At 43.2% G+C, this 15,622-nt stretch overlaps 1 protein-coding gene across 4 annotated transcripts in view; it reads right to left on the bottom strand.

Annotated features, from left to right (window-relative positions):
- The window catches only part of UBE2E1 (ubiquitin conjugating enzyme E2 E1), an 85,673-nt gene extending 76,265 nt beyond the window's left edge, over positions 1 to 9,408 (bottom strand). Inside the window, exons 1-3 of one of the 4 annotated variants that reach the window (XM_036111361.2) lie at positions 9,224 to 9,408; positions 7,906 to 8,090; positions 3,823 to 3,873 (exon numbers count right to left, since the gene is read on the bottom strand). In XM_036111361.2, the coding sequence (XP_035967254.1) occupies positions 3,823 to 3,873; positions 7,906 to 8,057 (203 nt within the window). In that variant the 5' untranslated portion in view covers positions 8,058 to 8,090; positions 9,224 to 9,408. The remainder of the gene's footprint in view (positions 1 to 3,822; positions 3,874 to 7,905; positions 8,091 to 9,223) is intronic. The other 3 variants (XM_036111349.2, XM_036111360.2, XM_036111369.2) reach the window with 3 other exon arrangements.
- Positions 9,409 to 15,622: the final 6,214 nt, after the last annotated feature.

The raw sequence follows: 15,622 nt of genomic DNA, 5'->3' as shown, positions 1-15,622 counted from the left end.
TCTCGGGGTGGTAGGATCGAGCCCCATGTCCAGCTCTGAACTTAGCAGGGAGTCTGAGATTCTCTCCCTCCCTGCCCCCCTACCCTGCTCACGCTTGCGCACATGCTTGCTCTCTCTCAAAATAAATCTTAAAAAAAAAAAAAAAAAAGGTAAGATTTAGCTGTAAAGCTTTAAGACCAACTGTATCTGATTACATAGTTTTTACAGAAAAATAAAACGCCTTTACTTAGTGGGGTTTACACATTTAAGAAACACAAAAATAATCATTAAATATAATAAAGTCATATAAAACAAGAATTTATTTTTATTATTCTCCACCGTGCTTGAAATGTTTAATGACTTCTCAAAGACATTTTATCCTAAAATAGTAACTCCAAAAAAATCTGAACTTTTAGATTTCAAGTTGCTATATGAATAGTTTACTCAAAATACTAGTAATCCCTTAGGTAAATTCTGAAGTTTAAAGCACTTGGGAAAATGTCATTTATTACATACAGACATACTGTCTATAGACACTTATGTCTACAGATTAGTTATATAGCTATAACTAGTCAATTTAGCAAAGCTTGAGCCTAACAGGTGCAAAACTGACTCTAGTGGCCCAGAGCACATCAGCTATCTAAAAGGCATAATTTTATTTAAATAAAACTTTAAAAAACTTAAATAAAAAGCATAATTTTACAATCCAGGATAGGGCATGCTTTAGAAAATCATTACAGTAGTTAAGACAGTATTTTTTTTCCTAAACAAATAGCCAAAACGGAAGGAAAAAGTCTAACCAAATGCATAGTACATGAGTTGGGAGACTATTATTTCATCTGCATATATACATACAACCAAATAGTTAGATACCAAAGAATTTGATTTATGTGGCAATATAGAAAAATTTTAAAATATTCACTTCTGACCTGGTCACTGAATATCATCTGCACTCCATTCTTAAAAAACAAAACAAAACAGAACAACAAAATCCGAACCTACTCAACACAATATTCAACACTGACGATTCAACTTTATGTGCTCACACATTATAACATATTTAGCAATTGCATTTCACACAAGTTTAAGTTCAGTAACTTTGAAGTCTGCCAAGTAAAGTGCTAAAATTACTGGAATGCAAGCAGTGCACCTTCAAGAGAAGCAATTCTTCTACTGATCTGCAATAATCAACTGTGTATTGAGAGGTTACTTTGTACCAAATGCTATATTTTAATAAAGTAACACGTTTAAATTTAAAACCACAGGCTGAATACTGATTGAAAAAAGGCAGTCTTATAAAGGATTAATACATAAGATACGTTAATTCAAAGTCAATTGTTTAACTCATTCAAAATAGAATTTATAGTTGATGAAATTACAATTTCAGAAGGACCAAACTATGGAGCTCTCATGCTGAGTAACAGAAAAATTTACTAAAAATAAACATGCACACATTCAATATGTCACTTAATCCATACATTTTTTAACTTCAAAAAGTATCCCCAAATTATCCTCTTCCATCTCAAATAATGTACATTAAAATATTTAATAATTCAATCCCATAAGGTACCAACACAAAAACACAAAACCAAATTTAAGTTAGCTGAATACTGGGACTACTATATGACACTTAGTCAGTCATGGTAGTAAGCCAACACAAAGTAGAAACTGTAATTCATATTACCTAAGCAGCCATACTGAAAAATGCTTTCAGAAAATAAAGCACTTTTTTTTTTTAAGATTTTATTTGAGAGAGAGAGAGAGAGGGAGGGAAGAGCACGAGTGGGGGGAGGGGCAGCAGCAGCAGCTGGAGAAGCAGGCCCCCCACTGAGCAGGAAGCCTGACATGGGGCTCGATCCCAGGACTCTGGGATCATGACCCCTGAGCCGATGGCAGAGGCAGCCACCCAGGCGCCCCAAAGCAATGTTTATTCTTAAAACTCACCATAATATACATTCTCTTGCAAATTAAAGACGCCTAGCGTTTTCTCTGAAATTTAAGAAATTTTTTTTCAAAACGTTTAAGTACATCACAGTTTGTCTCCCCACAACCAACCACCCAATAGCCATCCAGTTTGGTGCTTCACCCAAGCCCCGAAACATTCGCCGGTTTCACCTTGAGGGGGTAATGAGGAGCGTTTTCCAAGGATAAAAGTTCTACATGTTCAGCAGCACAAATCTCTCACATATGAACTCAGCTCAAATGGTATGAAACTAAAGTGTACTCTTCCTATTTTTTAAGTTATTAATCCCATAAAAACCTTCAAGGTGTTTACAATTTTAAAGCTGATTGCACGTATTTGCAAGAAAACCATTAGGTTTTGATACTGAGAGGTTGTAAGTTTTGAAACATGCTTTAAAAACTTTATAATTTCATCAGCTAAAATCTGAACTCACAAGAGGCACACTGGAAGAGACACGATACCAAACAGGAGCAGTAACTACACAGCACGCACCTACCATGGGGAATGCCCAAGGATTCAACACAACCAACCAGGGGAAGCTATAAGCTCCTATCTGAACAATGATTCCACTAAAATAAAAAAGTAAAATGTCACAGCCCTAGCCCTTGCCTATTTCTCCACTTTCTCAATAGTATAAAAAGATTCTTAAAAGCCGTGAGAGAAATCCTTAAGAATAATTAAGTGGTTCAGTTACAAGCAATAATTTAAGAGCATTTCAAACTCACAATGACTTTCCTTACAAAACAGGACAAAATTTTAGCAAAGAATATCCCACACCTGACCAACAGTAAGAACGTATGTAACCAAAATGGCAATATTAAAGTTTCCATTTAACCCATTAACCATACCTTAGAAACTTCAGTGTTAATAAATAAAGTATTTCATTTAGGTTTTCAACTTGAATATTTCTACATGCTTATTTTAAATTCTATGCACGGCCACTGAATATTTTCTTCTTCGTAACTTCTTCTATCTCTAAGTTTAGAACACTTCTGAAATGTCACATCCCATTCCAATACTAATCCTGAGAACTGAGAATTAGGTTAAATGTTGTACCTAATTTTTAAATTATGGGAGTAATAGATTTGAATTAATCTCCCTTAAATAAATGGCTCTATTACAACATATTAAGTCCTTCCTCACTTCACTGTTGACTTAATAAAATCCAAGTCTTCCACCTTGCCTCAACAGTAGCAAAACAGTTATTCTAAATAAAGTGACTGGCAAACACTCCAAAAAGCTGGAATCAAATTGCTTTGAAACTGAAACACATGTATGCAGTATGAAGCAATTCTGAGGAAATTAAAAAAAGCACACCCCCATGGAAGAGCTTAAATCTATAAAATTTAAAAAACAAAACCTTTTTATCAAAGCCACAAATTATATCCTGAACTGATCTGCCAAAGTCCAACACAAAATTTATATATACAATGAAGTCTGAGAATCCGCTGTGATTTAACTCTGTGCTCTATTAGCTTAACAGAGAGCCTGAATAACAGATTAAGATGGCAAAGCCATTTTCTAAACCAAAATGAACCTGAGTATCTAAAAAGGTTTTACATCATCCCTAACAATATATCCAAGATCCACGATTAGGCCAAGTGTACACCTTTAAATTCATTTCACAGTTCTGTTTTATATATGTGAAAGGGTCCACGCCAGATAAATTCATTACTTCTCCTCAGCATAGCACTGAGATTGTCAAGAGGCTCGTCAAAACATTACTCCCAGGTTAATCAATTTCAGTTGTTACTTGATGTTAGCACCAAAATAAGCATTCACGAAAGAATAAAAGCAGAAGTTTTTAATAACAAAACGAAAACCCCCAAGATAAAGATTAGAAGAATTTTAAAAAGAAAAAATTGTGAAAGGAAGCTCACCTGCAGTTAGGTGGAGGGTCTAAAGTGATGTCTGCCAGTTCCTTCTGAATCCTGGAATCAGGGAAGTGAGAGAGAAACACAAGAAACATGAAGGCGTTGGTAGCCTCCCACCGTAATGCATAGGTCTGGCAGATAAACCTAACTGCCTGCCATGATAACTGGGTTCTACTGAGGGAGAAGGAAACTACACATCAAAAGCTTCAGGTCCGTAGTTAGAAAAAAACTTTTTTCCCCACAGGCAGTGAGCTGGTGGTCCGGGGTCTCTAATTATTATCTAAAATGTTTCGGTTCCAGTCTTGCCTCGCACACTAAGGCAGCTGTATTTCTCGGGGTTTTCCATTTAGGAAATAATTGTAAAGCTTCTGGCTTGCGGACTCGTTTCCTAAGTTGCATTAGAATGTGCCTGGACACAGTCACTTCTGCGCTGCACTTACTCTCCCCTGGACCGAGAAACCCAAGCCGCCGCGCGGGTGGGAAGGGCGCGCCCCCCCAGTCTCCGCCCGGGGTCACCACTGGCACCTCGGATGCCCTCCGGGCCGCCTCGGCAGGGCGCCCCCCCCACGCCGCCCCGCGTCCTCAGTGACGAAGCCAACATGGCCGCTCCCCGCGAGGCCCCTCGGGCCCTGACTGACCTGCCCGGCGTCGCGGGGTGCCGGCGCGGCGCAGGCCGCAAGGCCGACCCGTCCGCTCGGCCGCCCGGGCTCCCCGCCCCCAGCCCGCGCGCACCCGACGACTCGAGCGGCGCACGCCAGCCCGGCCGGTGAAGTTGCCGGCCAGGGGTGGGGAGAGCCCGCGCCGGGACGCTCGGCGACTCCCCCGCTCGCCTCCACCGCGCCCCGGGACCGCCAGCCCCCACGCCGCGCGCGGAGCCCTGGGCGCCAACACCCCCGCCTGCCCCTCCAGCGAGGCCGGACGTCAGCAGGCGGCCCGCACAGGTGCACCCAGCCTCCGTCCCGCACAGCGCTCGGACTCTCGGCCCCCCTTTCCGGACCTGCTTTTTCCTGGATAGCCTCTAAATTCCCTGGGGTCTGCCCCCTTCCTTCTCCATCCCACCATGCACACAGAGCCCGGGACATCCCCCACCCCGCCCCGCTGTCTATCTCCACACCAACCCACGACTTCACAAAGAGCCCCATCCCCCACTCCTAGGCCGACGCCACCAGGCAGTTCACACCAAGCCCTGGCCTTTGTCTTCTGCTTACCTAGGCGCTTAGAGCATCAATTAATAAGACAAAGTTTGAGGCCTTTAAGCCTCTTCCATCTACTAAATGGTGTCTTCTATTTTTATAACCTTTCTTGCTCCTATCACATAAAACCCTAAAGGGCCATGTTACAACTTAAAAAATCTCACGGAGGTAGTACCGGAGTAAAAACTAAACACACACATTCTAAAGGCAATCAGAATCACAATGGATGCTTTTCTCTCTCCAAAGGTTCTCTGAGGGTGGGAAGATAGGCTGGGTAGATGCAATGGGGAGTAGGTTTTAGAAGGCATTGTTTTTTCCATGTCTAAGTAAAGAGAAATTAAGGGTGGTTATTGGGGAAGTTCTTTAAACCTTCCTATTGGAGGACACTTCCTGTCCCCTACAAATCTGGTCAGCTTTAGAAAGGGGTTCGCTCACAGTTTTTAAGACATCTACTTATCTGTGTCCTGCTAAATTCTTCTGCTACCAAGAAGCATTTCAGTTCTGAGACATTCCCAAACACCCGTGCTGTTTGACTCATTATTGTATGTTAGACTAAAAGTATGGAATCCTGGTTTCCTGATTATCTGCATGTTAGAATGACTGTACCTTAAGACCTATGTACGTAGGCAAAAATATCCTCCACCTGAGCACAACTTGTATAAAAATACATATTGACTTCATTTCTGCCAATCCAACCTCTACGATATTTACTGAAAAGGTAGTTACTTCTTTAATACCTAAAAAGTATAATACCAGACAGTGTTAACCACTTCATCTCTACAATTAACATTTGCACCATTTCCGTAATACTGACAAAAGATTTGTAAAAGTAACTCACACATATGTTTCACGGAGTAATTCTTGTCCGGACCACTCTCAATGGGGGCTTTTCCTCTATCCACGGACTAGAAATGAGACCACTTTCCAATATGTAGTGAAGTAACTTTATGTCTACCAATTCAGGCTTCTTTTTTATTCTATCTCCTGGTATATGTGCCCCTTCCAAGTCTACCAGCAACACTCAGCTTCCAAGTCAATGTATTTCAGACATCAGCTTTAATAGGGTCCCACTAACATTAATTTCCCCCTTATTCTCTCCTGGATATGCTGCCCCTCTCCTTCACTATTAACCTTAGCTCTGCTTTAAGACTAACAGCCACTCTTTCAACAAGATATTCAGGGAGCTAAAACTGACGTTAACTTCATACGTAAAATTACCCCTTGTAGCTTCCCACCTTTCATTTTTTGCACACCTACTCTCTTTTTCCCAGGAATTTCCAAATATGTTTTTAAACTTCCTTAGCATAAATGGACAAATTGTGTCTAATGAAAAATCCCCCTCAGTAATTTGCTGACACAAAGGAGACTGTTTTATATTTGACACCTATGCTTTTACCCCCAAATATATTCATGTGCGCCAGTGATATCCTGGTGCACAAAAAATACTAATAAACTAAAGCAAATATCCTGCCTTACTCAGGTCAGGCCAAAAGCTGTTCCAGCATGGATCAGGGAGCACAGGTACTGCAGGTAGGGGTGGGGAGGAGTAGGGAGTTGGGGAGATTAAGGAAAGCCCCATCCAACGTGGGCAGGGGAGATGCCAGGTTCTAGAAGAACGAGCACAGGACTAATCAATGAGGGCCAGTTTGTATTCCCAGGAAGCTGAAATGCCATCAAACCATCCCTCCAAAAATAAGAAGAATCTTGCTAAGAAGGCATCTTGCCATTTAACTCTAAACCTCTACACTATTTAAAATAAGCTAACGTCACTCTTTCACCCCCCCATGGTTAGGTCACCAAAGCACTTTACCAACTTTTCAAATTTCTGGGAGAATGACAGGACAAACTTTCACTCTGAGTTCCAGGCTCACTACTCGGTGGAGATTAAAGACTCACATTCCATTTTATTTTACGTTTCTTTAAAAAAGATACCCCTATTTAACCCACCATTTGTATTCCTTACTATCTTTCTGGGTTTGCCACTTTAAAGTTTAATGACTGTCCACCTAAGCAGGATTTATGAAAGGGCATGAGGGTTCCCAGGAATCTGCTAGAGATTATTTTAAGGGTCATGGAGATCAGAGAATATTACTGAAGGATGCTCAAGGTAAAAAAGTAGTTTCTTCCAGAGACATAGAGGAAAACAGTAAAGAAAAAGAGCCACTGTTTGAATTCAGCTTGGAAAAATAGTAAAAATTTTTTACAGCATATGAGAGGATGTATCATGAAAAAAAAGTCTCCCTGAAATTTGGCAAAATTGAAGTTTTTAAAGAGAAAAAAAAAGAATCCCCCAAATAACCTAGAATATCCATTTTACATTATATATCAATTCATCTGCCTCAACTCTCCAAATCAGAAGACTCTCTTTAAGTTCCATCTGAAAACATGCTTTCACTTACTAAATTTTTTACCCCACTAATAGGAGTTATTCCTGACGCAGTTTTGTGGAGAAAGCTCCACTCAAAAAAAGATCATAGTGCAACAGGTGAGGAGGAAGCAAGATGGTAATAGGATTCATTTTGATAGTTGTCTGGGCAGGTATTAGTAATTAAGTGGGATGACAGCTTTGAGAAGGGTCACAAGCTAGTGATTAATAGGACAAGTAATTTGAAATCAGATTTGGGGGTCACTAGTAAAAGTAATGAGGATTCTTACAAACTTCATCAAGAAATGAGAGAGGCAAGCCACAACAGCTGCATGTGGACAACGATTAAAAGAAAAAAAACAGAAGCAGGAGAGTAAAATAATTAAAGCTTCCAAGGCCCTTTTTTCATTTTTAACAACACGCAAACCATGAGGAGCATTCAAGCTACCCCTCATTGGGAGGCAGACGAAATGCAACAAGAGGTAGTTCGGAAAATAGGAAGCCTAGGGGGTTGGGGGTGGAGTACGGTACCTCTTGGCGCTGGTAGAGAGGAGTTTGGAGTTTTTGCTCATGCTGACTTTACTCTCCTTCTTCTTGGGGGTGTTTGTTTCTTTCTCGGTTTGCTGGTTGGAGGACGAAGATGAGGAGGAGCTGGTGCTGGCCCTCGAATCGTCATCCGACATAGCGAACCCCCCACCCCACCCCGCAAACAGCCCCTGCAGGGGGAGAGAAACAAAACAGAAACACACAGACCATGCAGTCAGTGTAAATAAGGAACTCGGGTGCTGTCAGGAGGGCTTTGGCCAGGGGTGCACCCGGCCGCCCAGCGCCCTCCACTCGCTTTTCAAAGTCTTCAGGCCCATTAAGGCTTTAGCAAATCCGACGCGGCTTGTTTATTTTTGGCCCCAAGTGGGGGACGCGGTGGGAAAACGATCGGGAGCACACCGAGCGCCCCCCCCTGCGGCCCCCCGGGGCTCCCCTCGGGGCAGGGAGGGGAGAAGCCGAGCAGGCGGAGGGCAGGGCGGGGGCGGGGAGCGCCTCGGCGGGGCAAGGAGGGAAGGTCCCGGCGGTGTGCCGGCCTCGGGGCTGTTTCAATCGGCTTTCCGGGGGTTGCGGGGGGCCAGTGGCCAGGGCGAGACAGCGGGGACCAGGAGTGGAGTTTGGCGAGGTCGGGAAGAGAGGAGGGGTGGAGAGGAGTAAGAGAGGAAGCCGAAACGGGGGGACGGAGGCGGGGAGCGGGTGCCCGGGTGGGGGAAGGGAGAGGCCGGCGGGGGGGGCAGGGGCGACGAGGCCCGAGGCGCCCCCCCAGCGCCGCGCCCCGACGCCTCTCCCCGCAGGCCTGTGGCTCGGCCGCCCGGCTCAGGGCTGCGAGGCTGGGGCGGGGGTCCCGAGCACACGCCCGACTGCCACCCCTAGTGGGGGTGGGGCGAGGGTGCGGGGGGGGCTCGGCCTCCACAGCGGAGGAATAACAATGAGCCCTTCCGCCCCGGAGGGGTTAATGCCCGCGGGCCCCCGCCCCAGGGGGAAACGGGGCTCCCCCGCCTCCCCCTCCCCCGCTCCCGGCCCCCTCAGCGGCCAGTGGGGGGCTCCCGGGGCAGCGCTGACAGTTCGAGCCACAATGCCCCCCCACCCCCGACGCGGGCGGCCCCCGCACCCCACGCGGCCCGGGGTCCCTACCCATCCCCCGCGGGCGGGCCCCGGACCCCTGGGGCTCCTCGGCCCCTCTCCGCCCCCCCCAGCCCCGTGCCCGGCGGTCCGGGAGGCGCGGGTCGGGGGAGGCGGCGAGGGGTGTCCCCGAGGCCCGGCGACGCGGCCGGGGGGCGGCGGGCGGCGGGGGGGATCCCCGTACCTCTCTTTGTGTCTGGCTCCTCCGTGCCGCCGCGGCGGCTGCTGCTGCGGCTGCGGCTGGGCCTGGCCACTCGTGTCTCTCTCTCGCTGGGAGAGAAGCGGAAGTGCAGCAACAGCAACTATTAAACAGGCAATGGCTTCCCCCAGCCACACACGCTCGCACACACACTCCTCCTCCTCCTCCTCTTCGCCCTCACCCCTCCCCCACCCGGCCCGGTCCCACCCACCCGCGCTCCCCTCCCCCTGCACACCTCCGGGGGGGCGCGAGGAGGACACAGGGGACCCCGGGAAACCCTGCCCCCTCCCCACCCACTCCCCCACCCCAGCGCCGCCGCGGGACGCCGGTGAAGGGGGCGAGGGGTGAGAATTTTCTCTCAAGTGGTTTGGGGACCTGGATTCTGGGCTGGAGAGGGGAAGCCGTTCCGAGCTGGGGGGCGCTGGGAGCGATAGGAACTGTATGGAATAGGGCGGTCACGAGAGGAAGTTCTTTCCAATAAGGGCTTTTGGAAAGGGGGGGTGACAAATTGGTGGGGAAGGTAGTAATTTGGTGGGAAGGACTTTGGACTAGAGAATGCAGTGGAAACTCCCCCTAAAAAGTGATCAGTTTAAGGGGAAAAAAGAAATCCCACAACAGGGTTTCCCTTTGAGCTGACACTGGCTTCCCCCTCTAGCAATTTACCTGCTAAGAGCAGAGGTCGGTCTAGGCACGCCTGTTGAGAAAAATCTCAAAGTAGGAGTTTTCTGCTCAGGCACGTGCAATTTTACAATTTTAGATTCTTTTAGTCACTTTTTATAAAAAGTGGTGTTTTATAAAAGTGATACAAAGGATTCGTGACAGGTAAAACCAACATGTAGCAGGCTTACAAATGTGAAGTAACTGGGAAAAAGCCCGTTGCTACTGAATTAGACTGGATTTAGAATTTTGGGTGTCAGTTTACTTTATTTATTTATTTATTTATTTATTTATTTATTTATAGTTTAGTTTACTTTAAATAGAAAGTTGGATTTTTGGAAATTAGATCAAAAGTTTTGGGACTCCGGAAACTGCTTCAACAATAATATAAATGCTATTCAAATAATCTTAATATTTTTAGAATAATCACTCAGTAATTCTTATGAATTGTTCCTTGTTTAGCATTTTTACCAAGGTTAAGATTAAGCCATCAAAAAAAGAGATTAATGCATCAAATTATGATTTAGTTTCTCACTTGTCATTTCAGTTGAAGGAAACTGAAGGTATACGTGCAATTCCACATATACAGGGTCTGGTACATTAAGGAGACCGTGAGTCAGATTTCCACGAGCTACTCTAACTTATCTCATTCAAATTGCCATCCTTTTCCATAGCAACAGTGGCTTCAGTTACCATAGGGCAACACAACAGGTGTAAAGCTTATGGCAAATCCACTAACCGGGAAAACAAGCACTCTTACCACCACCTGAACCCCTTCTAGGTTCAAAATTGAAACTCCCAACTTTATCAGGACTCATAAAGTAATTGTGCATGCTTACCAGGAAATCTGTATCTACCAGGAATTGTCACAGACTCAAGAAGTCCAAAAGCTGGGAAAAACTTTATAGGTCATCATTTCAGCCTCCAGCCTCCTACCTTCAGACAGAGCTATCTCTCAGTCATTCAAATGTATAGAAATTTTGAAAGATCCCCACACTTATGTTTGGTTTCAGGAGTCCTGATAGACGTATATATATATTTTTAAATGACATTCCCTGCTGTATGTTATTTGAAAACAACAACCAAAAAAATCTCTCTAAAACCAGGTTGTAGGGCGCCTGGGTGGCTCAGTTGGTTAAGCGTCGGGATGCCAGGGTCCTGGGATAGAGCCCATGACTGGCTCCCTGCTCAGCAGGGAGCCTGCTTCTCCCTCTTCCTCTGCCTGCCACTCCCCCCTGCTTATGCGGCTCTCTCTCTCTCTCTGTGTCAAATAAGTAAATAAAATCTTAAAAAAAAACAAGTTTGTATATTTTTTATGCTTCTGATGAAAAATACATAAATTCAAGAGAAAATAAGCAAATATGAAATAAACTGAGTTGGGATGAAGAAAATTGAGATTTCCTCTTCCAAAAATTTGAGTTTCTGATACTTTACATGTACACACTATGAGTACACCCAGTAAAAAATCATATATGTATAAAGAAGAGAGCTGGCAGAGAACACAGGAAAATAATAGGTTTGATTTGCTGATATGACCAGGATGGTGTGTGAATTTTTTTTTAATTTTGGTTTGCATATGTCATATACTTAGATACTAAATATAATAATATTTAAAGAAAAAAACAAAAAAAAAAACACCTGACCATGGTAGTTTGTGTTGCATTGTTGATGCTTGGATGGGATCTGTCCCTGGGGAAATAAATCATGTAATTGAAGGGCTCCCCCTCTATAAGAGAAGTGTTTTCCCAGCCACCAGTCTAGAAGGCTAGTAGCCCTCTTTTGTGTACTAGTCCTTATCTCTAACCCTGGTTAGTGCTTTATGGTTTGAGAATGACTTACTGAGGGGGAATGAAAACCTCAAAATATTTAGAAAAGAATTCACTGCTCTCAAAAGACTAATCATTACATCAGATTATTTTAAATATACAGTTGTCTCAGTTATAAAAAACTAAAAATTCATTTGCAACCTTCCAATTTTACCTATTAGCTACAAGGCCTAAGGAGTTAAATTGACCTCCCTGAGCCTCAGTTTCCCCGTCTATAAAGGGAAAGACTACCTGTGCTGTACTGACTGGCAGAGTTGTTAGAAGAATCAAATGTGGCTCTATAATAAAGATGGTTTGTTAACTGTTATGCAAAGTAAATTATTAATAATCCCACCCTGATATTAATTCTCAGGAATTTTGTTAGGACATGGAGACTTTATGACTTAGAATTAATGACAAATATAAAAAACTTCCTATGAGAGTCAAGGAACCATAGAATTTTATTTACTAGAAGGGGCCTAAGATATATTCAAGTTCAAATTCCTAGTGTTATAGGTGAAGAAATTAAGGCAAAGAAAGCCTGTATGTCTTGTACAAGGTCATGCAGTAAGTTGATGGCAAAATTGTGGCTATGAGTCATGCTGCCTAAGGATGATATTGGGGGTGGAGGAGGGGGAAGCCTCAATTACATTAAAAAATATGTATTAAGGTGCACCCGGGTGGCTCAGTCGGTTCTGAGCCTGCTTCTGCCTCTCCCTCTGCTTCTGCCTCTCCCTCTGCTGCTCCCTCTGCCACTCCCCCCTACTTGTGCTCTCTCACTCTCTCTCTCTCTCTCAAAATAAATTAACAAATAAAATCTTTTTTTAAATGTATTAAATATAGAAGAGCTTTGGGGGGTGTTTGGCTGGCTCAGTCGGTGGAGCAAGTGATTCTTGATCTCAGGGTTGTAGGTTCGAGCCCCACATTGGGTGTAGAGATTATTCAAAAATAAAATCTTTTTTAAAAATTGGATAATATTTTCAAGAACATATGGACAGTTGGGCTCCTGGGTGGCTCAGTCAGTTAAGCGTCTGCCTTCGGCTCAGGTCATCATCCCAGGGTCCTGGGATTGAGTCGTGCATCGGGCTTCCTGCTCAGCGGAGAGCCTGCTTCTCCCTCTCACTCTGCCTGCTGCTCCCCCTGCTTGTGCTCTCCTACTCTCTCTCTGTCAAATAAATAAATAAAATCTTAAAAAAAAAAAAGAACATATTAAAAATCAAGACAGATGGGAAAGTGAAAAAATGGAAGCAAGTTAAAGGAATCACTACTTTTACAACATTTACTTAAAACAATGACCACTACTGAAGTTCCCTACTCCCCATTCTGAGAATAATCGTCATTGTTTATTTATTTCATATTTATGGATATATTTTAAATAGGTCATACCTTCTCACGCTATATTATTTTTATTTTATTTTATTTTTTTAAAGATTTTATTTATTTGAGAGACACAGCGAGAGTGGGAACACAAGCAGGGGGAGTGGGAGAGGGAGAAGCAGGCTTCCCGCTGAGCGGGGAGCCCGATGTGAGGCTCGATCCCAGGACCCTGGGGTCATGACCCGAGCCGAAGCCAGACGCTTAACGACTGAGCCACCCAGGCGCCCCTCCCGCTATATTATTTTAAAGAAATCAAAAGGTATGCCAGGAAAATATCCCTCTGCCCCTCCCCCAACTCTGCGGTCAGCTATGTTTGCTCAGGCAAATGCATACATATACATTGGATGCTTCGATAGGAATGCTCAATTTACATTTAAAAGATGCATCCAGTCACAGAAGCCCAAGTGATGTAACACTGATATCTCTGAGCTTTGAGAAAGTGGGCTTCAGTTTTTACTAATACCTATTCCTGATTCTCAGAATAATCCAACTCTTTTCTTCAAGCCGTCGTTAGAGTATCAAGTACTTTTAAGTAGAAGCACTTGAAGATGAAGGTGCTGACTGATCCCTATAGTTGATATAGTTGATTCAGAAGAAAGAGACCCAGTCTAACTTTTGAGCACTCCTATTTTTGGCTTATTGCTTACACTGAACTTCAAGTGTTTCATAAAGGCGACTGTTCTCTTTGGCCAATTTCACATCTAAAGCACTGTCAAGCAAATTAACACTTGTTAATATGGGTTTTTAAACTTGCCTTATGGCTGGATAGAAAGGATTTCCTTTTTCTGTCAAAAGAAAAAAAAAAATCTTATGTTAGGAATTTAAAAAGAATTCCTATAAAGCCTTTCTGAAAATATGGACTCACTGCAGATTTCAGTCCACTTGATTTATTTTATGATGCTCCTTTGCCTGAAAAATGCATTCCTTATACAGAAAGATAAGGAAGGTTCGCAAAGAAGGGTCAATTCCATGAAGCCTAATGAGATCTAGGGCTTTTATCTTCAATTCAGGTCGTTTTTCTGTAGGCCTTTTTTTAAAAAAACACTGATCCCTTTGAAGGACCCTAAGCATTGTTAGACTTTAGTGGTCCTGAATTTTGCTATCACAGGAAGATAGGACAGAGCTAAATTATTTTTTTCTACCACATGGAGGCATTGAACAACCATGTGATTTTCAAAATTTACCAAGACTTGATAAGAGTCTAGTGCTTTCTCAGGCAAGGGCAAAAAGGTTTGTTTGATGTTGACAAATGGATAGTGTTTAGTAGGAAAGCATTCTCTCAATTTATAATTTAGCATCTCCTTTGTAGAGCCTATTTGCTAAACAAACTAGCCTTCTTCAACCTTCTTTACGCTGATAACATTAAGGACTATATTGAAAGATACTAGACTGCAATTCAAACAGTTTTGGTTCATTAATCTTTAAAACCTTTTCTTAAACTTAACACTTTTGCAGTTTTCTAAAATTTGGGAGGAATGAAATAGTAGGGAAAATTACTTTTATTTCACGCTCTAAATTATCTATTGTGAAACCTTTTAAACATCACTTTCCCCACAGTTCCATGGTGTGGCAAACCTATAGTCAAGGAATCAGGTTTTGAATCCAAAATTTACCTCAATAACTGCAAAACCCCAGAAGCAATCGGCAGCAAAGATACCAATCTTGACTTGCTGAGCATACATGACGAGTTCTGTCTTTGCAGGGGATAGTACTCATGTCTCAGCCACAAATCAATTAATCAACAAACATTTATTAATTGCCCCATGTGTGCTAAACACAGTACTAGGTGTCTCAGCAGATGTAAAGAAGTCTAAGACGTACTCTCTGGCCTCCAGGAAGGGCCAGAGAAGAAGGGATTATAGCTAAGCCTAGAAGGACAAGTAGGACTTGAGAAGATAGAAAGGCATTTCCTGAGATGGAAATGACATTTTTAAAAAAAGATTTTATTTATTTATTAGTGAGAGAGAGAGAGAGATCACGAGTAGGGGGAAAGGTAGAGGTAGAAGCAGACTCCCCGGTGAGGAGGGAGCCCAATGCAGGACTCCATCCCAGGACCCTGGGATCATGACCTGAGCCGAAGGCAGATGCTTAACCGGCTGAGTCACCCAGGCGCCCTGGAAATGACATTTTAAAAGATAGGGAAAAATCATCAGACAGACTCAAAGTATTTTATTATTAAAATATAAATACATATAAAGTAGAAAATACTTTATTATTAAAAACTAAAATAATGAAACCTGACTTTATTCTTCAGAAATGTCACTGGCATGAAGGACAAAGAAGAACGAGATTTCAGATTAAAGGGAACTAAAGAAGCATGAGAGCTAAATGTAATTTATGATCCTGGACCAGATCCTGTACAGGATGGGGGGGGAAATTTGTAAAAGACAGAATTGGGTCAATTGAAAAAGATTAGAGTATGGAATTTAGATAAAAGTGTTGTATGGATGTTAAATTTCCTGAAGTTGATAACTACACTGAGGATATTCTTGTTTTTAGGAAACACACGCTGGAACATTAAGGGGGAAAGAGGCATGATGTCTGT

Source organism: Halichoerus grypus, chromosome 1, assembly GCF_964656455.1.
Source record: "Halichoerus grypus chromosome 1, mHalGry1.hap1.1, whole genome shotgun sequence".
Taxonomy (NCBI): Eukaryota; Metazoa; Chordata; class Mammalia; order Carnivora; family Phocidae; genus Halichoerus; species Halichoerus grypus.
This window is presented reverse-complemented; position numbering and strand designations above follow the sequence as displayed.